The 24,542-nt window shown below is 62.0% G+C and overlaps 9 protein-coding genes across 9 annotated transcripts; 3 read left to right on the top strand and 6 right to left on the bottom strand.

Annotated features, from left to right (window-relative positions):
* Window positions 1–485: 485 nt before the first annotated feature.
* Window positions 486–1,426, top strand: F751_0884 (hypothetical protein; the record flags this gene model as incomplete). Its single annotated transcript, XM_011399937.1, has 2 exons — window positions 486–742; window positions 853–1,426. 2 exons carry the CDS (start codon window positions 486–488, stop codon window positions 1,424–1,426), a joined length of 831 nt encoding a protein of 276 aa, XP_011398239.1.
* A 533-nt stretch (window positions 1,427–1,959) lies between these two features.
* F751_0883 (Purple acid phosphatase 18) lies at window positions 1,960–4,374 on the bottom strand (the record flags this gene model as incomplete). The annotated part of the gene is made up of 6 exons (XM_011399936.1): window positions 1,960–2,212; window positions 2,473–2,964; window positions 3,123–3,254; window positions 3,429–3,549; window positions 3,680–3,965; window positions 4,141–4,374. 6 exons carry the CDS (start codon window positions 4,372–4,374, stop codon window positions 1,960–1,962), a joined length of 1,518 nt encoding a protein of 505 aa, XP_011398238.1.
* Window positions 4,375–6,998: 2,624 nt separating this feature from the next.
* F751_0882 (hypothetical protein) lies at window positions 6,999–7,464 on the top strand (the record flags this gene model as incomplete). Its single annotated transcript, XM_011399935.1, has 2 exons — window positions 6,999–7,023; window positions 7,070–7,464. The coding sequence occupies 2 exons, from the start codon at window positions 6,999–7,001 to the stop codon at window positions 7,462–7,464; spliced, it is 420 nt and encodes a 139-aa protein (XP_011398237.1).
* A 2,985-nt stretch (window positions 7,465–10,449) lies between these two features.
* F751_0881 (U6 snRNA-associated Sm-like protein LSm2) lies at window positions 10,450–11,022 on the bottom strand (the record flags this gene model as incomplete). The annotated part of the gene is made up of 3 exons (XM_011399934.1): window positions 10,450–10,518; window positions 10,673–10,843; window positions 10,981–11,022. 3 exons carry the CDS (start codon window positions 11,020–11,022, stop codon window positions 10,450–10,452), a joined length of 282 nt encoding a protein of 93 aa, XP_011398236.1.
* Window positions 11,023–11,398: 376 nt separating this feature from the next.
* Window positions 11,399–13,892, top strand: F751_0880 (Peptidyl-prolyl cis-trans isomerase 1; the record flags this gene model as incomplete). Its single annotated transcript, XM_011399933.1, has 7 exons — window positions 11,399–11,529; window positions 11,632–11,921; window positions 12,098–12,207; window positions 12,412–12,819; window positions 12,947–13,078; window positions 13,196–13,509; window positions 13,718–13,892. The coding sequence occupies 7 exons, from the start codon at window positions 11,399–11,401 to the stop codon at window positions 13,890–13,892; spliced, it is 1,560 nt and encodes a 519-aa protein (XP_011398235.1).
* A 786-nt stretch (window positions 13,893–14,678) lies between these two features.
* On the bottom strand, window positions 14,679–16,123 carry F751_0879 (hypothetical protein; the record flags this gene model as incomplete). Its single annotated transcript, XM_011399932.1, has 5 exons — window positions 14,679–14,784; window positions 14,892–15,019; window positions 15,083–15,287; window positions 15,497–15,709; window positions 15,948–16,123. 5 exons carry the CDS (start codon window positions 16,121–16,123, stop codon window positions 14,679–14,681), a joined length of 828 nt encoding a protein of 275 aa, XP_011398234.1.
* A 389-nt stretch (window positions 16,124–16,512) lies between these two features.
* Window positions 16,513–20,562, bottom strand: F751_0878 (hypothetical protein; the record flags this gene model as incomplete). Its single annotated transcript, XM_011399931.1, has 8 exons — window positions 16,513–16,900; window positions 17,133–17,482; window positions 17,635–17,904; window positions 18,121–18,881; window positions 19,007–19,154; window positions 19,323–19,418; window positions 19,941–20,209; window positions 20,469–20,562. 8 exons carry the CDS (start codon window positions 20,560–20,562, stop codon window positions 16,513–16,515), a joined length of 2,376 nt encoding a protein of 791 aa, XP_011398233.1.
* Window positions 20,563–20,895: 333 nt separating this feature from the next.
* On the bottom strand, window positions 20,896–21,753 carry F751_0877 (Chaperone protein YajL; the record flags this gene model as incomplete). The annotated part of the gene is made up of 3 exons (XM_011399930.1): window positions 20,896–21,131; window positions 21,232–21,361; window positions 21,538–21,753. The coding sequence occupies 3 exons, from the start codon at window positions 21,751–21,753 to the stop codon at window positions 20,896–20,898; spliced, it is 582 nt and encodes a 193-aa protein (XP_011398232.1).
* A 299-nt stretch (window positions 21,754–22,052) lies between these two features.
* F751_0876 (hypothetical protein) lies at window positions 22,053–24,350 on the bottom strand (the record flags this gene model as incomplete). The annotated part of the gene is made up of 4 exons (XM_011399929.1): window positions 22,053–23,405; window positions 23,632–23,724; window positions 23,860–24,239; window positions 24,326–24,350. The coding sequence occupies 4 exons, from the start codon at window positions 24,348–24,350 to the stop codon at window positions 22,053–22,055; spliced, it is 1,851 nt and encodes a 616-aa protein (XP_011398231.1).
* Window positions 24,351–24,542: the final 192 nt, after the last annotated feature.

The following is a 24,542-nucleotide window of genomic DNA, read 5'->3' as shown; positions in this document are numbered from 1 at the left end:
TGGGGATAGCGCCCGCGCGCGGCGCCCGACATTGTTGCATGGCTCCATACCGGATGCTACTACTGAGCCGGGTGCTCGAGTGTGGGCCAGACAGCGCACCATGCAAGCAGGAAGACATGGGTGGAGGGTCAGCACAGTCAATGCATGCCAATTGAACACAGTTGATACTCGGATGTGAGCTTCATATTCGTTGCTGCCGTGCTGGCCTGTCACTCCATCAACTCGATCGGGGAGGGATGTCTCGGCGTGATCTCGCGCGCTCGGGTCCCCGAGCATATACCTGGAAGCAATTTTCGAACCGAGACTTGCACGCCAGCCCTCCTTTTCCCCCGACATGCAAGTTCATCATCCCTTGTGCTAGTCCGCCTCAATCTAGAGTGTTGGACAGGCATCTCTGACCCGCGAGCGCCTCCTCGCCCTGCCACCTTCTGGCCACGTTCCCGTGCATTCGCCGTGCGCGGCACCCGCGTAGGGTCCCGGCCAGCATGTACCCCGCCCTGCCCCTCAAACACCTGGCATACTATGTGCTTTGCCTTTGGATCTGGGTGCGCCAGACCGCGCTGGAGTGGCGGGACAGGGCCAAGCAGGCCCTGCGGTCCCATGCCCCAGTCCTGTTCGCCAGGCTGGGGGGCCTGGTGCCCACCCGAGGCGTGAGCCCTCGACCCCCCACCGTGCTGGGCCTCATAGTAACCGACTTCTCCCCCCAGACCCACTTCCAGGCCCTGGCCCGCATCCTAACCTGGTGAGGGGAAATGCATGCCGCTCTTCCTTGCCTGCGGTGCCCACTTGAGCGCCTCCTTCGCTTGCCCGCCACGACCTTCGACCCCTCCGCCCCACACCCCTCCCCGCCAGGGCCCACTTCCAGGGGTACAAGGCGGTGCTGGTGTACGACCCGTCTGGGTCGCTCAAGGAGCAACGGGCGGCGCTGGAGTCCCAGCCCCAGCTGGCCACGCTGCCCGGCACACTCAACATCCAAGCGGGCTGGGGGGGGCCGCCCCTGGACACTGTCCCCGGCGTCCAGGAGAGCGTGACCTCCCACGAGACCCGGGTCGTGCTGCTGGCCGCCGAGGACAGCGAGTGGCCGCTGGACGCGGCCGCGGCGGGGTGCGGCGCGGAGGCCAAGGCCGAGTCGGCGAACGCCGCGCCGGACACCCCGCCGCGCACCCACAGCGACATGCTGGCGCAGGCGCTGGCGGCCCCCGACCGGCTGCGTCGCCGGCTGGTCACGGCGGCGGGCCCCGCAGCAGGCCTGGACCCGGACTTCCTGGTAGTGTTTGGGCCGGTGCTGGGGCTGGGCGGGTTCCCCGCCTGGGCGGCGCGCTCCTGCGAGATCTACTTTGGCGGCCCGCTGTGCCAGGCGTCTGGCTCCAAGCTGCAGAGCATCCTGAGGCGGCACGCCCGCACCAAGCTGCGGCACGGGCGGTGAAGCAGGGGGGAGGGGCGGCGTGCGCCCAGGTGCGGCCCCACTCCCGAAAGAGGCAGCAACGCCTTCAGGCACCACAGAGCAAGCACTGGTTGCCTCCAGCCCCGCAAACCCCTGACCCTGCCTGTGTGACGGCGGGCCTGTCGGCAGCGGTCTGCCAATTGTAGGCCTTCAAGTACATTCCGAGGTGCACAGCCTCATGGCAAGTGGGAAGCAAGGGCAATAGGGACAATCCAGGCAAGCGCAACGTCCAGTATGAGGGGAGGGGCCCCCAGGGGTACCATGTTCTGGAAAGGGCACAAGGATCTTGATTTTCGTTCACATTATAAGGGCTGGGGCGCAGGTCCACCCCGCATCGCCCGACAAGAGGGGAAAAACTCTGACAGCGCTCATTGCAATGTGGGCAGCAGGAGCCGGATGTTCTCCTCTGCCCTTGGGCTACTTCAGCCGGCGGGTCCCCGACTCTGGCAGAGGGAACCACAGCGTCCCCCCTGCGCGCCGGGTGGGCCCCCAGCCAGGGCGGTGAGGATAACCTCTCAGGCAGCAGCTGCCGCCCGATCGACCGCGCCGCGGTCCATGTGGCACTCACTGCGCACCAGGGTGACCGCGTCGGCGGCGTCCACCGCCGTGACGGAGTCCTTGTTCCGCACCCAGCGCCACTGTGCGTGCGTGGAGTTGAGGAGGTCCAGGGTGCCGTGCCCGAAGCTGGGCTCGCGCCAGGCAGACCAGTCGGGGCGCGGCAGCCAGTGAGTGTCCGGTCCCTCGCGATTCCCGCCGTCCCCAATGTTGCTGCACAGGAGCAGGTGTGCAGGGTTGCTTTGTGTGAGGCACTGTGCGCTGCAGCCGGAGAACCGGGGTGCACTTCCTCTCACCCACAGCATCCCACTTCCTTGCGCCGCAGGACCACGGCAGGTGCAGGGCAAGTGTTGTGGGAGCAATGAGCCCTGAGAAACACAACTGCCTCCCCTCCCTCCCCTTCCCTTCAGAATGCACGGGCATGACGTCCTCCCACCCCCCCCCTTTGTCAACATCTCCTCTCCAGAACCCACATGTAGATGGGCGCGCAGGGGTCGGGCGCGCCGTCGTACACGTGGTAGCTGCGCTCGTACGCGTGCACATGCCCCGCGAAGACCACATCCACGGCATGCTGGCGCAGCAGGGTCTCCATGCTGACGCGCATGGCCTCCGCCTCGCGCAGATGGTTCAGGTTGGAGCTGTAGAAGGGCGCGTGCATGTTGACCAGGAGCCAGGGCGTGCGGGCGCGGTCCACGGCCGCCAGGTCGGCGGCCAGCCACTCCGCCTGGTCCGAGTCCGCGCCGTGGTCGGTGTAGGAGCCGAGCATGACCACGTGGGCGCCCGCCAGGTCGTACGAGTAGTACAGCGGCGAACCCGACCCGGAGGCGGCGTGGGGAAGGTGGAAGCGGGAGGTGTAGGCCAGCCAGCTGGGCACGCCCGAGGCGCGCTCGCGCTCGTGATTGCCCTCGGTGAACATCCACACGCTGCGCGACGTCAGCGGCGACACCATGCGGTTCCAGGTGTCCCTGCGGGAGGGGGGATGGAGTGTGATCGTGGGGAGGGCTTTGGGTGGGAGGGAGGAAGAGATGCGGATGACACGCCATGACCGAGTCCTGCCGCTGCATGCCCTCAGCATGCCCTCACAAACCAGCTCATCCATACACGACTCATTCTCCCGGCTCACCACCGCTCGTGGTCGCCGTCGGCGTAAGACAGGTCGCCCACCAGCATGACAGAGGCTGGGCCGGAAGCCACCATGTGCTCCAGCGTCTCCAGCGAGTCCTCGGTCTGACCGAGGTCGCCGATCACGCCCAGCCTGTGGTGATGCATCCGATACTTGAGATTGCTTGGGGTTGGGATGCGTGGCAACTGAGGTGCACCAATGCACTCCAAACAGGGTGGACAGGCATGGCGTGGGGACTGCCTCGAGGGATTTCTTCACAGGAGGGGACGGTTGCGCCTCCCCCCCGCTTCCCATACACCATCACACCTGTACGGTAGGCTGGCGGGCCCGACGGGGGGTGGGGTGGTGAAGGCATACTCCTCGCTCCACACGCCCGCCCCAGACCCGCTCACGCGGTAAAAGATATCGGTGCTGGCTGGGAGGGGACCTGGGGATTGGCGTCAAGGGATGAGTGGTATGAAATGGAGGATTGCATGTGCCTGGGGACATGCAAGAACATTATGTCATGCCTCGACCTACGACCTCCTCTGACAATGAGGCCCCCCGATCCAACTCACCGTCCAGCCCAATGACGACCTCGTGGAGCACCCCAGAGTCGTAGTCCCCAACAGAGTAACAGGTGGGGACTGCGCCCCTGGCCTGGCTGGTGTACACCCCCGACTCGAGCCCGTACTGCACAATGGAGGTGCCGGGGCACAGCCGCCTCCCCAGCCGCGCATGCCGCAGCTGGATGGGGAGGTGGCGGCTCAGTCGGTGCAGGATGCTGTGCGAGCTGGAGGTCTCCGGGCCGGGGGTCACCCAGTTCACCGCGACCGCCCCAGGGCCCGCCAGGGAGATGTGGATCTGGGAGGCACGGGGCAAAGGAGTGACTGTGATCCAGGTGACCGAGTCACATTAGACATAGGATCCAAAAGGGGCTGCAATGAACATGCTGGCAGCCGACTTGAGCGCATTAATGCTCGCATCGCACATCTTTCATTGTACCCTTACCCTTTTCGAAACCAAGAACGCTGCTCACCTGCTCCGGAGCTGAAGGCCCAGCCGAGGGGTGCCTGGCCAGACGAGTGTGAGTTGCAGGCAAGTGCCCCTTGGGAGCTTTCCGCACAAAATGCAGGGAGTTGGAGAAGTCGCCCTGTGACCCCGCGCAGAGTGTGACGCAGGCCAGCGCGAGGACCACGGTCAGTGCTTGCCGCGCGAAAGATGCCGACCCCATCGCCGTTTCCATCCCAGAACGAGACCGGGAAAGATACATTGAATTGCAGTCAAGTCATATTTGATGTCCATAATGGAAAATTACACACCGTCGTGTTGATGCCCCTGGCATTCCATTAATTTGATGCGAATCTCCCGCGTCGCGACATTCCTCACGATCAAATTTGAATGCACGCACCCAACTCAACATTTGGATGGATGATGTTTGTGGTAGGGGCAATCGCAATGCACCTTGCCTTGATTCCTCAATAGATGTCTCTCACTTCAAACATGTTATAGGATTTACCATGGAGGGGCTTTTGGTGAGTCTATATTGCGCCTGCTCAAGGACAGTTGGTGAAAGTAAGAAAGGTACGGATGTAACCCACCGCAGCCGCAGTCTTCGGACAAGGGTACATACCAGGTTTAAACTTCATCATATCACTCGGCTTTCATACGCTTTGTCATGACGTTTGTACAATTTAGGCCAAGTACGGAATGCCGCTAACCTCGGCAATCCCCTACGGGCACCACCGGCGAACGTTGCAATAAGGATAAGCTACTCCATACTCCATCTCTCGCACCCAACGAAGTGGCTGCCAACTACATTAGACCGACTTAAAGCCCTTGCCATACGCTCTCGCCGGGGTGCTTGACCGTGGCGGGTGAGATTCGGGCTAGTCAGTTTCTCCGATGCTGGACTCTAATGCAATGATGGTGGCCTTAATCCCTTTGCGCTGCGAATGCCCCGTCACTACAACGGCTTGGTGCGCAACCGTCATCGACGTGGTTTGTGCCGCTCATGTCGTCAGCGTCCCCCAGACACTGGAGAGGTGAACCTCCAGATTCTCCATATGCCATATAGGGACCCCTTGACAGCACAAGAGTGCCATTGGAGAGGGGTGTAACCCTGACACCATTCAGGCTCCTGCCCTACTTTTGGTCGTTGCCCGTCCTCCTGGTCGACAAAAAGGACGGGTCGCAGCGCATGTGCGTCGACTACCTCGCGCTCAACAAGGCCACCATCAAGAATCGGTACCCGCCGCCGCGGGCCGATGACCTGATGGACAGGCTTGTTCAGCGCGCGGTAGTCGACGCACATGCGCTGCGACCCATCCTTCGTGCCCACCAGCAGCACCGGCGACGCCCAGGGCGATGAAGACGGTCGGATCAGCCCATGTCGCACGATCTCCCAAACTTGCGCCGTGACGGTGTGTGCGGCCGTCTGCGCGGTCTTGTGTGGCGCAAGCATGATCGGGAGCTTCTTCTCAACCATCTCGATGGATATTTTGTCTCCCGGCTCGAGTTGCAGAATACTCGAGAATTACCGCCCGCCACGGAGGAGAGCAGCAAGCTGTCCGAGCTGATCCAGAGTGCCATGCGTGCACAGTCGTTAAGCTACTCTTGCTATGAATTCCATATATAAGTCCACTCTCTCCATAAATATGTGGTCTATTGCTTCAGGAATCTCAGTGTCAAGATTCGGTCATTGACAATGCAAATCGTCGTGCAGGCCCTGCATGAGACAGCAATTCCTGAGCTGAGCGGCTGCCTTAGACCTCTTGTCCCACCGGCATAAGTGCAAGGAGGCATGTGTGCAGGGGGCGTTGATTCACTAGCCCTCGTTCTACTGCTCATAGGTTTCAGGAAATGGGTGCGAAACTCATCGATGACCATCAGGCAGCACTTGAGGTACAACAGAACATCAAATGCTCTCAAGAGCGGCTGAAGCCACACGATGTAGCAGCTGATTGCACGACTCAAAATGGGCATTCTTGTCTGCGAGGTTGTTTCACTTGTAGACTGTGGACAAAGTATTGGTTGAATGGCCGATGTCTGCCCCTCACACCTAGATCCGCCTGTGGTGCAAATGCATCTCCGGCTAATGTGTTGCATCCCTGGACCACCACAGCAGCCGCGCCAAATCATCGCCGCGATGAATGCGACCGTGGTCCGCAATGCACGGGGCGATCTTTCCCCCACAGTAATCCTCCAAAAATCTGCACATGGAGACCGGAAAGCGGCAGCGGGTGATCGGCAGCACCGAGGTCGCGGGTGGAGGCGTCCTACACGGACTGCTGGATCGCATCGCAGGCCTGGCTCCTGGTGCCGATGCGTCCCTCGTTCCGTTATCAGGAGCCATCTCCAAAGCTATATTGGAGTCGAGGGGTACTCCAGAACATGAGTTCCTCCTGCGAGCGCTCCAAGAAACTCTGGAGAAGATACAGGTGTAGTTTGTTGGGATGAGAAGGTGAGGTCTGCATCGAATGTCTTGTCCGCAGCCGAGCATTGCTGATGCATACCTTTGTCTGTACATCCAATCACGTGCACGAATTCAACCTGTAGGCAACAATAACCGAGCTGCACGCGGCTGTGACAGAGCGGACCCCACCTCCTGGCTATCGCCCGCCGAAGCCATGGGATGCGGAGCAGGCCAGGAGAATCGTGTCCTTTGCCCACAAGCTGAGCTACACCTCCTTTGCGCCACCAGGCTTCGTGCTGGGGAGCACTCCCCTGCACCTGCACAAGCCACCTGCACCGCAAGAGCTTCAGCTTCGGGCATCGCAGCTCCATGAGCTCCAGAGTGAGCGAACGCTGGGGCTTTTCGTTTCGAGCGGAACCCCACTGAACCCCTCGCCGTGCTTGGACCAGCAAAGATATGGAGGCTGCCGTTTGTACGTTGGCATGGCCAGTGAGCTGCCACGCGCAAGTGCGCAAGACACATCACCCACTCCCTCATGCCCAACCTGCCACAGGAACCTGGGCGGCACGGGCGGCATCTGCTGCGCTGGCGGCAGCCTCCACAAACATCCCGGCGGTCGCCACTGTACCCAACGACACTCCCCAGGCCACAGCCCTGCAGTCGCGCGAAACAGCAAAGGAAGGAGCTCTGCATACTGCGCTGCAGTCCCTCCCTCCAATGCCGGCTGGGTGGAAGCCTGGGGATCCCATTCCTGGTCTGACGCCCGCTGCAGCCCCTGGATCCGCCGTCAACTCCCCGGAACCCCAACCCATGCGAGCCCCGGCCCCAGCCCCACTCCTCAAGTCTTTGGACTTTGTGTTGAATGCAGACTTCGACCCTGGAGAACTGGAGTTTGGCGACGGGAGCAGCAGCGAGGACGACAGCTCTGATGGGGAGGAAAGCTTCTGAGCGCATGGTTGACTTGAAACTGCATTCAATGCAAGCCATGGGTCAAGTGCCCTAGCAGAAGAGTAGATTCAGGGCACAAAGTTGTACAGGGTTTCAAGTCATGGTCCAAGAGACTCACAACAAAGATCTAGGAATAGGAAAATGTGCATAGCTTTGTTAGCCTCGGCCCCTGCTCCCATAATCAAACCGCACTGGTCTTCCGTACAAAGACACCGAGTCCTTGAAGAGCGCCAGCGCATAGGTGCAGTGTTCCTGGGAGGCAATACAAGGGGCCAGGGAGTACTGGACATGATAGGTGATCAGCCATACTTCCTGAGCCACAACAACCCACAATCCCAAACACTTACGATTTCCGTATACTCTATGAATCCAAAGCCTTTCCCTGTGGTTCTGACATCCTTTACAGGCCCAGCCTGCGGTGTGAAGGTCGGGAGCTTTCGCTTGAGGCGCTGTACGCCCCAAGGGCAGGGCGCGACCCGGCCGCATGATGGACAATTCACCTGCACCCCGAGCTCGTAGAGATGCCGTCTGTCTACTCTGGAGTCCAAGTTACCAAGATACAGGACAGGTGATGGCTCCATTCACCATGCAGTGCGAACGGTGGAGTCCGCAACAACACCCACGCCCCTCGACAATCCTTCGAGGTCAATCTCGTAAACCATTTCAAGTCTTATGAATGGTGTTACACTGACATTTACCTGATTTGGTCTTCGAAAGAGCAGAACTCTTGAAACTAAAATTCGCGCCCCACCAACACACGCCGAGATCTCGTCACTGTTCGGCTGATTTCGTTTAAAGGAAACAGGACACACCAAAGCCACCTGCAGATCATAGGTCCAGGACAGAGCAACGGTGGCCTTGCATACAGGGGTTACAAAGTGACCTTCACGTCCAGTCGAGTCCGGCCTAGGTGTGCCATGTGCTGCTACCAGCCCCACTCTTGCCCTTCCGCCGCGACCGTCGGGATGTGACCATCACCTCCGCCTCATCGTCAGAGTCGTCCTCCAGCTCCCGTACTCGAAGCTGAGGCTGGGTGGGGTCATTGAACCTGTTCGGCCCGCCGCCGCCGCCACCGCCGCCGCCACCACCACCTCCGCCACCTCCACCACCGCCACCGCCACCGCCGCCGCCGCCAAACCAGCCGCCGCCGCCGCTTCCCATGTCAAAGAGCATGTACATGCCAAAGAAGAAGACGTTGAGTCCAAGATTGCGGGCAATCTTGTGGCCGTCCCAGCCCCCTCCACCGCCACCGCCTTCATTGGGGGTGATGGGGGGCAGCATGGGAGGTCCTGTGGTTCGCTTCTTTGTCGTGCTGTTGCTGCGCTGCGTGCTGGCCACTATCGTAGCGTTTCGTCGTCTCGCAGGCAATGCCCCGGTCCCGAAAGGGGTGCGGCATCGGGCGGGCGTGGCCGGAGGAAACTGTATGGACATGGGGGACGGGGGGGGGGGGGCGGATTCAACACCCTGGGCCGAGGAATCATGCATCATGCGGTGGCTCGTCTACCATGCCAACCGACCTTAAATAGATCACTGGCTGTGATTTCACCGGAAGAGGGTGTGAAGGTCGTGCAGGCCTTGTGCATTGGCGTCGAGGGCAGAGCCCGAGACGTGCCGAACCTCACCGAGGCCATGGGATCGCAGAGTCTGCTCCTTTCCCTCCCAGAACAGGACCTACGAGGCTTGAGATACACAGATGACTGATGTTATTCCGGCGATGGGCCAAGAGTTGCACATAGAAGATGGGCCAGCCCTTTATCTTCCAGGCGCATCTGTGTCCCGTGGCGGGATGTGTGACCAGTGAAGAGGTGGCCTGTTCGGCGCGACATGATCCCCACGCATGTTCATCATGCAGACACCCCGGGCCCAGGCCTACAATATGGCCCTTGCTTGAAAATGTCGATCCATGCCCGGCGAGTAGGACTTGCGGGACTGACAAGCACATGCCCGACAAGGTTACAGGAAGCTGCAGCCCTGTGATCAGTCACTACACTGTGCTTGGAGTCAGTCACAAGGTGTTTATGACTTCTAAGGTTGCCGATTTCCCGTGACATGCGCAGTTTTCCGCTGTGACGATGCAGGTGTCGATACAGCGGGTCCCCACACACCCTGCAGGCTGAGGAGGAGGAAATCAAGCGGGCCTACCGCCGACTGGTATTGCGCCTGCACCCAGACCGCAGCGCCTCCGACCCCACGGCCAATGAGGCATTTCAGAGGGTGCAGGAAGCGTACCGCGTCCTGCGTGACGGGACCCTGAGAGCTGAGCACGACAAGACTCTGGCACCCAGGCTAGATGTAATGGTGAGAGGTTGAGGGCCTTTGCCCTGAGCTGTCGCTGCCTGGAGACTCTTGCACCAGTGGGTGAAGATGACCAGAGCAGACTTGTAGGCTAGGTGTAGATACCAAATTTGAAGCAAGACACTGCCAGCTACCTACATCGCAACCCTGCTTGCCCGTGCTCACAGGCCTACCTGGATACCTTCGAGGACCTGCTGCTGACTGCCCAGGGCCTGGGAATGCCTGCGCCCATTCTTCCCCAAGCCACAACAATGGGGCGGCTGACGAGTCTGGAGATGGCCACATCGCAAGAGCTGGGGATGTGAGGGACATGGCCAGAGCAATGCTGAATGCCTCGAGCCTGACAATAACAGGGGTGCCCACTCGGCATCCAGAGATCACTGCCATGCCTTCCTCTTCCGACCCAAACAAGTCTCATCTGACTCAGAGCGTCAGCTATATTTAATGCAGTATTTTCCAAACCATTTGTGAGGGATCAGGAAGGGGGATCGGTCTGATGTCTCACTGTAGCAGGCTTAACAGAGGCGACAGAAGAGGACCATAACCTCCCGCCCAGGCGTTGCCCATGCATTTGTACTCGGTGACAGCCCTGTGTGGCTCCGGAGGCCCGAAGTTGTAGCGGCAGCCGCTCCTGGAGCTGTGAGGCTCTCCTGCAACTCACACGCTGGGCGCCAAACACCCTGCACGCTTTCATCCGCCACGAGCCTCTCTCCTGGTCGCATCATGCAGCAGCTCGACATCCACACTCCCAGGGGGGAGCTGAGTTGGTGGGTGGGGGGGGGGGTGAGGGCTCCTCGGAAAAAGATGGTGCAAGCATCAGATGGTTCATGCCTTGCCTGCCATTCCATGCCCCATGTCCATGCCTGCACAGCAACTGCATCCCAAGCAAAGGCCCACGCCAGCAGAAAGTCACCTGTACATATCGAACAACAGAGCCTCGTATGAAGCAGTTGCGCACAGACAGCATGTGAGGGTATTTGGCAGGGTTGGCCAGCTTGATGTTGTTCAGCTTGATGTTCAGATACTGGTCCACTGAGTGGAGGGTGCCCGTGATGGAAAGATCATTCTTCAGGTCTACCGTGATCTGCTCCGCGCCAGAGATGGGTGTGGGAGGAGGTAGGGTGCATGTGTAGCTGCCATCAGAGGGAACAATTTTGAGCAGCAGCCTGGGAAGGCATGCGTCCCCTCAGCATGCATCGCGCCCCGTCCTTGAAGGCCTACCTCCTTCCCGACCAGCGTCTTAAAATAGCTGTAGAAGAGCATGGCGCTCAGGAGAGGGCCCGCTCTCCAGACAAAGGATGCGAACGCCTAGCCCCTGCCTGCTCGGTGAGAGGAACAATAACGGCAGCCGTTGCCTGATCTGGTCCACTGTGTCCCAAATTACGTCTTCGAATACACCTGCATTTCCTCCTGTCGACATTGCTGCATCACACGCCAATTTCTTGCCCCGAGCGACTCCCATCGATGGACGATGGAATGGGGTCGCATCCGACGTGGCGACACCTTCACAGCGCTCCAGATGCCGGAGGAATCCCGACCAGACACAGACTCTGATATTTTGCAATAATTGATCAGACGGCTGTCTTACAGGCACACGCACTGCGAGCATTCATCAGCCCGGAGGGCCCGGGCGTGCACCATGGCCGGCTCTGCTGATAGTCTCGACAACCCCCGCGTCTACTTCGACATAGAAGTCGATGGCGAGGCTTTCGGGCGCATTGCAATGTCCTTGTTCGCCGATGTGGTCCCTCGCACAGCCGAGAACTTCCGGTGAGGAGGAGCAGTTCGAAACGACGGTGCAGTAGGGGGGATTGCTGGGCACCATTGCTCTCCAAGATCGCTCAAACCTGGCCGTGTCCCACCTTCCCTCAGGTGCTTGTGTACCGGGGAGCGAGGTGTGAGTCCCAAGGGGGTGCTCCTCAGCTACAAGGGGTCCAAGTTCCACCGCATCATTCCCAACTTCATGTGCCAAGGGGGTGACATGGAGAAGGGGGATGGCACTGGCGGCTCCTCCATCTACGGCCCAACCTTTGAGGACGAGAACTTTGCGTTGGAGCACACCGAGCCCGGCATTCTTTCCATGGCCAACGCTGGGCCTAGCACCAACGGCTCTCAGTTCTTCATATGCACAGTCCCCTGCCCCTGGCTGGACGGCAAGCATGGTAGGTGTGAACTGGTGGCTTCTGATCTGCTGGAAATGTCTGTGGTAAAATGCAAGTCTTGAAGGGCAGGGTCAGGGGGCAGCAAAGTGGGTCCCAGTTTGCAGGATGGACTGTATGCAGCTCCTCATTCCCTCCTCTCATGGTCCACCCCCCCCCCCCCCCTAACCCTCTTGAAGTTGTGTTTGGCAAGGTCACAGAGGGCCTCTCCCTGGTGAAGAAGATGGAGGCCATGGGGTCAAGGACGGGCAAGACCTCGCACGTCATCAAAATTGCGGACTGTGGGGAGGTACGGTGCTGGGCGCGGCTCTTACGGATGAAGGCTTGGCACGAGCTGGAAGTCGAACGCTTGGGCTGTGGATTGATTGCTCATTGTCAATCTCACCTTGTTGGCCGGTGCTGTGTTCTTCATTCTCTGTTGACGGGTTACCCCAGTGCTACTTCGGCCAGCTCCAATATGGTTTACCCCCCACCATCCTCTTTGTAAATGCAGCTTCCCAGCAGGCGCCAGCTGCTGGCCAAGGTCAGGGCAGAGAAGGCTGAGCTGGCAAGCCTGAAAGCTGAGCCGCACGCCGTGGATGCCAACGCCGAGTCCCTGAAGCGGCTGCAGGCCCTGAGGGCGCCGTCCGGCGGTGGGCCCGCAGCAGCGCCGTCATACCGGACCGCCCAGGATGAGCTGCGCGAGCTGGAGGAGCAGGAAAGGGCGGTGGGGGGAGCTGCAAATGAAGGTGGAGATGCAGGCCCCAGTCAGCCTCCCGGTCAGGGTGCCGACGGGCCAGACGCCGGTGGGGCTGGGCCGGGCGATGCTGCGCAGCAGGAGGAGGAGGGGGAGGAGATCGACCTGGCTTCTCTGCCGCCCCGCGCCCGAAGGCTGCACGAGCTGAAGCTGCGTATGCGCCAGGTGGGAGGTGGAGGCTGTGGATGGGGCTGGGGCGGGGCTCTGTGGGCACGCGATTGGGCTTGACAGGTGGCCAATAGGCTGCACCATACCATCGGCCCCACCGCCGCGTGCTCCTGCCCCATCGCAGGCCAGGAAAGCCAACGAGGGCGCCGTGATCTCGGAGAAGCGCAAGGAGCTGGCGGGGAAGGGGAAGGCGGAGGCCGTCAGCGACCCGCAGTCCTCCAAGCGCAAGTGGTATGAGGACAAGAAGAAGCGCCAGGTGCGAGCAGCAAGGGAGGGGGGCTGGTGCATGTGCCTGGAAGGGGGTTGCAGCTGGGTTTGCAGCGTGACCACGTGTATTGCCCTGGGCATCAGGCCCTCCACCCATGACCTCCAGGAGGAGGAGTTGAAAAGGCTGGGGCTGGGACCAGAGCACGCGCACCGGCTGGAAACCGCGGAGACCGCGGCCGCCATCTACGAGAAGACCCGCAAGACCCCGGCGCCCAAGGGCTGGGAGGCGTTCAACCAGGCCGCGCTGTATGGCGCCTACGAGCGGCGAACGGCCGCCATTAAGCCGTCGGCTGAGGAGTACGAGGCCGCCAAGGCGGCGGACCCGGAGTTCTACCGGGCGGGGGACAGCCTCAAGCACGGCGGACAGGGGGCCGTGTCGGAGGCAGGCGTCGCCCGCATGGTCGCGGAGCTCAACGACAGGTGGGCCGGAGGGGTCAGGCGGGGGAGCAAGAGGAAGGGGGAGCCTGCTGGCTGCGTGACGCTTCCTGATGTGCTTGGGGATGCAGTGATGTGTGCAAGGCAGTGTTGACACTGGTTGTGCCAACTGGAGGTTTTGCTGGTGGGTCGATTGCTGATTCCCCCGCTTCCTCTTGCCCCAGCGCCTGCACCCTTCCAAACCCCGACGCAGGCAACGCAAGGCTGGGAACTTTAGCCGTCGGCGCGCGTTCGACGACGCCAAGGATGTGGACTACATCAACCCCCGCAACGCGCACTTCAACAAGAAGATCGACCGCGCGTTCGGCAAGTACACCGCGGAGATCAAGGCGAATCTGGAGAGGGGGACCGCCCTGCCGGAGCGATGAGGGGGCGCATTCCAGTGGTGAGGCGTGGGGGTGTTCCGTGGGAATGGGGCGCGGTCTGCCCCTGCCGAGGGCTGCTTGCACAACGGGGAAACGCCGGTGGCCGAGTCCTCATGCCTAGAGCCCATGGCAGAGGGTGGTATCGCGAGAAGGAAATCATCGATCAGGCGGACAACGACCTTGAAAGGGGGGAAATGAAGGGGCGCCACTCTGCTCCCAACCTCAGCGTGCCTGTGCCACCGCGTACGTCCTTTGTCACCGGTGGTGCCCGCTGAGGGTTTCCCACATTTGGGCGATGCCCCTATGTGTCAAGGCCCGCACAATCGATCGCCTCACAGGATATTGCCAGCTTCAAAGAGGTGGCCGCGCAATCTGGAGCACATATCGACCTCCAGGCGATGTGACTGCTGGCCTGCTGGCGTGGACGCTGTGCCCCTTGTCACTCCATGCCATGCTTATGTCACTACTTGCCTGCTGTCACATGCATCAGGCCGCCCTCTGCTGCAAACACGATCCTTTGACACTGCTCTGACAGTCCACAGGGCTGGGCAGGGGGTCCCAGACATGCACAGTGTGCAAGCCAAGTCTTTGTTGATCGGCCATGCACTTGTGCATGAGCCTGACCGGGCATCGAGCCTTGGATAGCGAACCCAATAACAGCTTGGCTATAACACATAGATTTGCAGGCTGGTAAGCAGCCCGACATCCAGGGGGGTCTGCTCGACCAATTGCGGAGCACACATGTCCACGAGGCACTTTCCAGTGCTGCTCGTGGAAGAGGCCGTGCCGCTACTCTGTCTGCGCCGCGGCAGCCGCAGCTGACCTGGTCCAGCTGGGCTTGAAGTTGGGCGGACGAGGTTCGGCATGCTGCTCTGACGTCCAGGCAGATATGGGCCTGTGGAGAAGTGCGAGGAGGGTGAGCTGAGAAGATGCGGGGCCATGAGGTCTGGTGCCTCCCCATATGACCAGAGCCAGCCTGACCCAGAGCACGAATTTACGCACCGGGAGAGTGGGGCAGGGGCACCGCCCGCCTGCGGAGCCACGGCAGAGGTGCGGGGGTCCACGGCGGCGAGGTTCCCGTCCTCGGCCCCCATGAGCTCGGCGCGGTTTGCGGCCGCGACCGTGGCGATCTTGAAGTCGAGGGCAGTGGCCGGCGGCGCGCCGCCCGCCAGGGCGTGCTGGCTGCCCAGCACCTTCTCCCGCAGGTCTTGCATGTCGGCCTCGCGCTGCGCACGGCGGTCCTGCTGGGACGGCGCCTCCACGTCCTTGAACTCCTCGTAGGCGCGGCGGCGCAGCACCCGCCGCACCACCAGGGCAAAGATGACGGCGATGGCCTGCAGGGACAGCAGGCCCAGCAGGACCCAGCGCCCGATGCTCACCGCCTTCTCCAGGGAGGACCTGGATGTGGGAGAAAAACGGCTGGTTGACAGGAGATTGGAACCAAATGGAATGGTGTTGTAAATACCAGCGAATCCTCAATTTTTGGCCGGGTGGATAGCAGACTTGAATTTGGGTTTTGCCTGTCAGAGTACCTGCCTAATCTCAGCGACAAAACTGTGCCAGGCATCGACGCCAAGCGATTACCCAGAGGCGCTCCTACATCTCACCTGGGGGCATGGCCCTTGTCGATGGCATAGTCCTGCAGCTTCTGGACAGCCCCGGCTGGGTCGACGAAAAGGTAGATGACGAGGCCCAGGTGCCCCAACCCTGCAATGACGCTCAGGACGGCGTGCAGGCCCAGGCAGCACCGCACACGCGCAGATCCAATGAATCCAAAGACAGCAGCTACGATGGTGAAGCCTCCGATTATCCACAGTCCCCTGCGATATGTGCAGACACAGGAATGGTAGCAGCGGAGTTTTTGAATGGCTTGCAGCGGGAGGATCGTGCATGCATTGAGCATCAACCGCCTGTGTTCCCTATTGCCAACGTCAAGGACATTCATAGTCAATGGAGCGAGACAAGAGCTTCAGGCGCCGATCCGCAGAGATTCAAGTCGTAAGCAATCGCAGTGTGCGAGTCATCTTCAGGACTCGATTCGGCATTGTTACCACTTACAGGGTAAGGGCATCTCCCGGAGGCCATTGCAGAACGATCGCGAGCACGATCATGCTGACCCCCGACAGGATCTGGAGCACGGCCAAGAGTCTAAGCGAGACCGCGATTCGCTTCCATGTCTTTCGTGACAGCACCTTCTGCGTGGTCTTGCTGGGGGAAGACTGGGGTGTCGGCATGTTGTTGGGACGCCACCCCCGAACGGGCTCGTCCTGGCCAGCCGGGATGGTCGACATCGGTGGGATGATGATGTAAGGTTACACAAGATGGGAACAGCTGCACATTTGCATCTGTCCTGAAGGATAACCGTCCACGACCTCCGGTACACGGTATGGCAGTCTGTCGTCATCTGCTCCTGCTTTGAACAAAGCGGTTGCACTTCGCCTGGGAGGAAAGCATGGTGGAGGGGTCTGGTACTTGTCTGCAAAGAGGTACCTTGAACCTTCTGTGACTTTCATTTGCGGGGTAGCCACCATGATCTATAGATTGATAGCCGGTCCGTTCGTGTGCAAGAACATTGTACATTCCAATGCAGTCAAGAAACAATGCAAGATGGTCAAGTCTGCACCTAGGGACTCTGCAGACGGTCATACGTCGCCATGCTGAATGATGACCAACGCTTCTTCCTCCCGTCCTCCACGGGAGTCTTGATCACTCGCCGCCTCTCCACCAGGCGGCCCAGCGCGCTCAGCTTCCCTTGGGAGTCCTGCTGCTGCTGCGCTGGCGCCAGATTCTGCGACGCCGACGGGGAGAACGGCACGGGCCCCGGGGATGGCGTCTGCACGCGTGCGGTCCCCCTGGGGAAGGAGTCTGGGGGAGGCGTGTTCTCGCTGCCCTCATAGGTGTCAGAGGCGGGGAGGTGGATGCGCGGGCGAGCCGGGGGAGTGGCTGCGGCCACTGCGCTCCTCAGCACCGCCACCTCCTCCTCCTTGCTGGCCAGCTTGGCAGCCGTCTCCCTGCAAATTATCCGAGCAGGGGTTGTGCGGATGAAACGGCATGCATCCCTCAGCCAGCGTGGGTTGCAGCACTGACAGTGCGGATGTGTGGCGGAGGGATACCATGCAGCGTAGCGCTGTACAAACTTTGCTACCACAGAGAGGGCTGCACCCCAGAGTCTGCCTCACACCCAACGCTCAGCCATCCAGGGGCACATGTCCACGATGCCTCCTGCTCAATTTCCCTGCCTACCTCTCACGGCGTTGCGCCTCACGCAGTGCCGGCTGCATCCTCTTCAGGCTGTCGACCAGCAGGTCCCGCTCAGTCTGCAGCTTGCGCATGGCATGCAGGGCCGCTTCTAGGGAGCTCGAGGCGTCCAGCCGCGGCTTGGCCTCCAGGCTACTGGCCGCAGCGTCAGCCGGGCCGCGGCCCTCAGGCCCAGTTGGTGGGCGGGCTGGAGAGGCGGCATCTGCCGCAGGCAGCCCCGGCAGGGCGTCCTTGGGCGCTGCGCTGGCCATCTCCTTGAGTTCCTCGCTCTCCAACTCACACAAGCGGGAGTACTGGAATTTCGCCAGCTCCACCAGGTTTGACACCTGCACGCCCTCGGCACAGGTTTAGCGCATGCATTGGGCACGCATGCAATCCGTGATGGGAAGCGCTGCCCCCAGATACTGGCACTCCACGGGCCGTGCACGGCTCGGCAAGGCAACACAGACCCTCGACTACACTCCTGGGACCCCGCACGCCGGCTTACCTGGTGCAGGAGGTCCTGCGCCTGCCAGTCCCGGGCCTCCAGTGCCTGCGCTGCTTCCTTGTCGGCCACCCGCGCACGCTCCGCCTCCGCCTCCATCTCTTGTGCCTTCGCCTCCGACTCGGCGAGCCGGCGCCGCAGCCCCGCCACCTCGCGCTCGGCGCCCGACAGCGTGAGCTCCAGGTCCAGGGCTGCTGCGTCGTAGGCCGCCGCGCTCTCCGCCTCCCGCCTCGCGGCCTCCTTGGCCCGCGCCAGCTCGGCGCCCAGCCCCGCCTCACGCGCATCGGCCGCCTTGGCCGCCGCCGCCGCGCTCGCCAGCTCCGCGCGGCAGGCGGCCAGCAGCTGCTCCGCCGCCGCGCCCGCCGCCAGCCCAGCCCCCGCCGCCTCCAGCCCGCGCCGCGCCTCGGCCGCCTCGGCCTCTGCCTCCAGGCGCGCCGCGCTCTCCAGCTCCAGCATCGCGGCGGCACGCTCCGCCTCGGCGCGCGCCACGCGCAGCGCGGCGCTCTCCCGCCCCAGCCGGGCGGCCAGGTCGCCGCACTGCAGAACCAGCTGCTCCGCGGCCTCCCCGCCCTCCTCGCGCAGGTGCGACGCCAGCGCCGCGTGGCACGCAGCGCCGGCCGTGCGAGCGGCCACCAGCCGCTCCTCCCGCTCCTCGCGTTCTGCGGCCAGCTCGGCGCGCAGCTCCTCCACGCTCTCTTCCAGCGCGGCGCGTTCCTCAACCCAGGCCCAGGCCTGACAGCGCATCGTCTCCAGCGCCACTGCCAGCGACCGGGCCCGCTCGCGGGAGATCCGCTCCGACTCTGCCGCGGCGTCCCGAGCCGCCGCAGCCTCCGCCGCCCGAGCCTCCATCCGCATCGCCCGGCTGTCGGCCTCGGCCAGTCGCACGGTGGCGGACAGGTGGCTGGCCGACAGCGCAGCGCGTTGGTCCCCCTGGGCTTCAAGCCTGACGCCGGCTTCGACCAACTCAGCCTTTGACATTGTAAGCTCACATGTGGCGTTGGCCAGCTCAGCCTTTGCCGTGACCAACTCAGCCCTGGCATCGGCCACTTCAACATGCGAAGTGGCCAGCCCAGCCCTGGCGTCAACCAGTTCAGCCTGTGACGCGGCCAGCCCAGCTGTGGCCCGCTCCAGCTCGTTCTGCAGAGCAGAGAGCTTGCTGGTGGCATCGGCTGCCGCGGCTTGTGCTGCAACCGATGATGCATCCAGCAGAGACTGCAGAGTCTCCAGCTGCGCGGCGCTGGACGATGCCTCTGCAAGGGCAAGGGAAGGGTGCATCGAAAAACTGGAAGCCACAGTGCCAAACAACATCTAGAGATGGAAACATGTACCCTCAGCAAACGGGTTTCTCTGCTCGCTCCAACCCTGCAGTGCATACCTGCTTCCAGTGCCTGGATACAAGCAGTGGCCTCAGCCAGCTTGGATGCCATGGCATTGTGATCCTGTGCCGCGGCCGATAGATCCTTCTTGGCCTTCTCGAGATGCTGGGTGCGCAGTGCAAGCGTCGCTTGGCACTGCATGAGATCCTGCCGAGGGGACGACAGAAGGGAAGGGTCACAGATCTTGCTCTGCCTGGCCTTGACAATGCGCTGTCACCTCAAGCAGCAGACAGGAAGGGGTCCAAGGCTCCCCAAACTTGACACAGGAAGGGGCCCAAGCCTCCACAAACTTGACACATGAGCGGAGCACCTCACCTCTTGCACGGAGGAGAGCTGCTCCCTGCACTCCGCCTCTCTTCTTTCAGCTGCGATCCTGGCCTCCTCCACCTGCTGCAGGTCGCGCTGAGCTTCCTGAGAGGATGAATAGGTGATGCCGGGTCAGTACTGGGTGCAAAAATAGTGTATCAAAGCTCCGTTCAGCTACGTATGACGAAACATGCGGGGACTCCTTTGCTTGAGGTACTTTAGGCCTGGAGGTAGGGTAACACACTCATTTTCATGCCTCTTGTGGACTGATAATCCTCCATCTACATACCTGATCGGCTCCAGCAGAAGAATGAGAGGTGGCTGAAGCACCTCCCACTTCCCCAACGCCTTTCGTGGGTGCCGTGTCTTGGCCCTCTGAAGCTGCTGCTGCCGGGAGGAGAGCCTCATCTTTCTCCCTTCCACGTCGACTCTGTTGGGTGGCCTTCGGCTCCAGCTGGGCTTGCAGGGTGGCCGCTGCCTTGCGCAGCTGCAAGACGTCGCCATCCAGACCCTGTGGAGGAAGGCAAAGGATGCAATCGATGCCGAATACACATTGGCAAGAAGACCGATATAACTTTCCCGACAAAGTGGTAGCCCCAGGATGGCCCCCATCCAGTGCCAGCTCACCCTATGCAGCATCCTGTGATTTTCAATCTCCACGGCCATGTCCTGGTTCAGGCTTTTGAGGCTTGCAATTTCTGCCCTGGCAGAGCCAAGCTGCTCCTCCAGAGAGCCGTTGTCATACTTGAGGCAGTCCATCTCCGACTGCAGCATCTCGGCTTGGATCTTGCGCTTCTCCAGTGCTGCCAGGGCGTTGGTCAGCTGGTGTTGGAGCTCCTGGCACTGCCTCGCCACGTCCGTCTCGGCCCAGCCCACCGAGCCCCTTCTGCTCCCATCTGAGCAGTCGTGCAAGCGGGTGCCGGACAGTGATGGCTTGGGTTAGATCTGGCCGGCTGCCTGCAAGATCAGCTGCTCAATCAGGGCGTACCTTGCGGATCCAGGGACCCGTGTCGTTGTAAGGTCCCAGGAGACTCTAGGGTGCTTTGGAATGCTCTTGGAGTAAAGAATGGCTGCTCAGAGGGAATGGGAGGGAACGCATGAAGTCGACTTCAATAGCTCCGACACCCAACTTCCGCCAGGGAGAGGAAGACCTACGTACCGTTGCGGACACCCGCACTCCATCTTCGCGAGACGCCGAAGTATTGGTGGGAGTAGAAAACTCCTCCACAGCGTGCCTGCCGGCATCCATGCAGCTCGATTCCGCCAACCACTTCGAGGACCCACCGCCCCCTATGGACCTGGGCTGCAAAGTGAAACGAGGTCAGATGGTCGCGCTTACAGAGTGAGGTCGGTGTAGTTGATGGATGTGTGAGATTTCGATGCCGCTTGAGTCCGGCTGTTACGGGCTGCTGAGTGGATAGTTGATTTCGAGTCTCATTGTTCTTCAAGATCTCACGCGACGAATCAGGCGGGCTTTCCTCCAGAAAGTCACTTGAACTGCGCTGATGGGCTCTGTAGAGTTTACAGCTCACACTACACTGGGGGAAGTAGACTTCCACATGCTCTCTCCATGTCTATACATCTACTCTAGGGCCTTCTCCCAGCCTGCAGCAACAACCATGGGACCCGCCACATCCAGAGCCTTCTTTTCGTCGTACAACTCGGCAACGAGCCGGAGGGCAAACTCCAGCGTCGTCCCGGGACCCCTGCTCGTGATGACCGTACCCGATCTCACCACTCGCTGCTGAACTGCCTCCTGGTTGGACAGGGCACCCGAGAAGCCCGGGTGGGCTGTGGCGGGCGCATCCCCAATCAGCCCTGCACGGGTCTCGGAAGATGTGTGGCTCACCCCTATGTGCAGTACAGCAGGTTCCCACCTGCAGGCACCCTTGTGCAGCTTCCGTGTGCCTCCACCTACCATGGTGGTGCAGAACTACGGAGGGACTGGCACAGACTGCTGCCAGCAGTCGGCCCTCCTCCTTCTGCTTGCGCATGATGACGAGCAGCTCCGCCGAGTCTCGCAGGCGCTCTGCGCCAGGCATACCCCCCTGTCGTGGACTTGCGCAGAGTGATTATGACCTCGCCCAGGGAAAGGGTGGGATCTGCATGCCTCAGGCGTAACTGGCCAGTACAGAGTGCTACACAGGTCAATGCATGGTGGTCTCGACAGATACCTGCCGGTGAGACAAGCTGCACGCCCGATACCCCCGCTGCCGCCACTCACAGGAAGGGCTACCAGGTCGAATGTCTGACCAGACAGGTCCCCGATCAGGGCATCCGCCAGCACCTTGACCTTCCGGGCAAAAGTCACCTCCAGCCCGGACTCGACCGAGGCCAGCGTTACCTCGGCCCCCGCCCGTCGCAGGACGTCGACGAGCGTGACCGACTCAATGTCCTCGGACCCATTGCCGATGGGGACCAGCACGCGCTTGGCGGCCATGGTCCGGAGTTCCCTGGACCGCTTCAGGTGCGGGCGAGCGGCTCTCAGCGGTGGAGTCCCGAGATTCAGGGCAGGCTGCAACCTCAAGGCGGATTGCATCTGATCGCAAGATTGAAGACTGGGGTCGATCGGGTGTGCTCGTGCATGCAGCGACCACCCGACATCCCCGGCCAGCTCATGAGGGTTTCCTCCTGATCTGACCCCCCCTGCATGCGTTCGGGCCGTCCCCCCTCCACACTCATCCTTACATTCTTCGTTCAAAGCGCACATGTCCATGCCTCTCGCTCGGTGTCCGTCACTCAACCCCTGAAAATGCGTGTCCCAGACTTGGTCTTGGGGCGGGGCATGCTGGCCTTGCCCCCCGACGTCACCCCGCCGACGATGGCGGTGGCCAGTGCGACGGCCGCCACCTCCACGGCCACCACCGCGCCCGCCTGCGTGGAGCGCTGACCCAGGCTCACCCCCTGACCTGAGCCGGCGGCCTTGGCCTGCTTGGCCACGGCCCCCGCTGCGCTCTGCACGCTCTGGGGCAGGGGGCTGCCGGGCGACAGAGGGGTCAGCGCCGACCTGGCGGAGCTCAGCGCGCCGGACGCCGCGCTGCCGGCGTCGGACAGCGCCTTGGACGCGGCCCCTGCGTCGGGCAGGCTGGGCAGCGAGGGCGCGGAGATAGCGTCGCCCACCTTGCCAGCCTGGGAGGCCAGCCCGGCGCCCAGGCCCGCGGCCGCACCCGTCGCCGCCCGGACGGCGTCCTTGGCCGAGGAGGGGGCGCCGGGCAGGGCCGACTTGGCCGCGGCCTGGGTCTTCGCCACCCCGCTCTGCACCCGCTGCTGCAGCTTGGGCTTGGAGGTGAAGAGCATGCCCAGCCCGCCCCCGCCGCCGGGCTGGGGCGCGCTCGGCAGCTTGGGCGCCGCCGCCTTCACGCCCTCCACCGCCTTCTGCGCCTGGGCGGGGAGCTGCGGCTTGGTGGTCAGGGCGTCCAGGAAGCTCGACCCCTGGCCGGTGCTCTTCTGCCCGGCGTCGGCGGCCTTGCTCGCCAGCGACTTGGCCGCCGACGCCACGCCGTCCGCCGCCTTGCCCGCCTCCTTGGGCAGCTGCGGCTTGGCGGTCAGGAAGTCAAAGGGCCCCGCTCCGGAGGGGGCCGCATCCTTGACCTGGTTCACGGCGCCGCTCGCCTTGGACTTCAGCGTGGGCAGGGCAGCCTTGGTCTCGCTCGCCGCCTTCTTCACGGCGTCTGGCAGCTGCGGCTTCTTGCTCAGGAAGCTGAAGGGTCCGTCGCCTGACAATGGCGTGTTGCTCGTCACCGCCTGCTTGGCCTTAGACTGTAAGGTTGAGAGGGAAGGCACCGCGTCCTTGGCCTTGGACTGCAGAGTGGGCAGAGAAGGCACGGCTTCCTTAGCCTTGGACTGCAGAGTGGGCAGGGACGGCAACGCCTGCTTTGCCTTGGACTGCAGCGATGGCAGGGAAGGCGCCGCCTGCTTGGCCCTGGACTGTAGGGTGGGCAGAGACGGCACAGCATCCTTCACCGCGTCGGCCGCCTTGCCGGCCGCGTCCTCAACCCCCGACTGCAGCCGGCTGCCCTTCGGGGGCTGAATCTTGGACACGAGCTTTGATGCCACCCCCTGGTCAGCTCTTGCCTCCGACTTCCCCTTCTCCTGCACAGACATCAGGCCAGGCAGCGAAGGCAGCGAGGGGAACCCCCCGCCACTGCTGGCTCCCTTGGGTGTGGGAAGGGCGATGCCCTCCGGAAGATCCCCCTGTGATGATAGGCAACATCACAGTTGAGAATAGCTCCCTCACATCGAACGCGGTGGAAGGAGGGACGATAGCAAACGTGCGCCATACCAGGCACAAGGCTTCCTCTACTGAACGCTGTCACACCTGGGTGCCCTTGTTGATGGAGCCAGAAAACTTGAAAGGAGCCGATGGCTTGGAAGGAGGGGAGGGCGCTGCCTGGGATACCGTCTTTGCGGCCTGGAAGAGAGCGTGAGGGATGACAGTAAGAAGCTCATTGCTTGTTAGACGATCCAGTCCTCGGTAATACAACACATCCACTGCATCAGGCAGCAAGGGTCAAAGATGGCATCCCCCATAAACACACGGGCACACCTTCTTGCCAGCTTCCTTGATTGGAGCAATGGTCTTGGACACCGTGCTCTTGACAGCACTGATCGGTGCCTTGGGTGTGGGTGTGGGGAGCAAAAAACTCGGACTGGGGCTCGTAGTGGGGGCAGGAGCGGCCTTGATACCTGTAGGGATGATGAGTTCATGGATCTCGACTGGCATCTGTGGCAGGCGACCGGAGACTTTGAGGAGCAACAAACCAAGGTCGCGAGCATGATTGTCTTTGGACTTCTCCGGGTGGGCAAGAGTATGGTTCATCATCGAGGTGGAGCAGCACTCCCCCTCGCACAACCCCTTCACACCCTTGATGCTGGTGGAGCTCTCGGCCAAAAACTGGTCAAGTGCGCCGCCTTGCACCGAGTCTGCTGCGGCAGGGTCGGTGGAGCCTAGCGCCAGGAGGCCGGCTAGGCACACGCCAACACATGGTCGTACGAAGGGGAGGTCTTCCCACCTGGCAAGTCCGGGGCGATACACATGGAGTCAAGGGGCGGAGAAAGAGCACGAGGAGGGCACCATGCGACCTACTTAAGAAGCATCCAACCCACCCTTTGCAGGGTTGATCGGAGGCCTGGGCCGCGACGCGGGGATGTCGACGAATCGATCTCCGTCCCTGTGTCGGCAACCTGCATCCGCTGCTGCCCGGCTGGCACGCAACCCGATTTCCGGCG

The sequence above is a fragment of the Auxenochlorella protothecoides genome (genome assembly GCF_000733215.1).
Source record: "Auxenochlorella protothecoides strain 0710 unplaced genomic scaffold scaffold118, whole genome shotgun sequence".
Classification (NCBI taxonomy): Eukaryota; Viridiplantae; Chlorophyta; class Trebouxiophyceae; order Chlorellales; family Chlorellaceae; genus Auxenochlorella; species Auxenochlorella protothecoides.
Note: the sequence above shows the minus strand (reverse complement) of the source record. Positions and strands in the feature narration are given on the sequence as shown.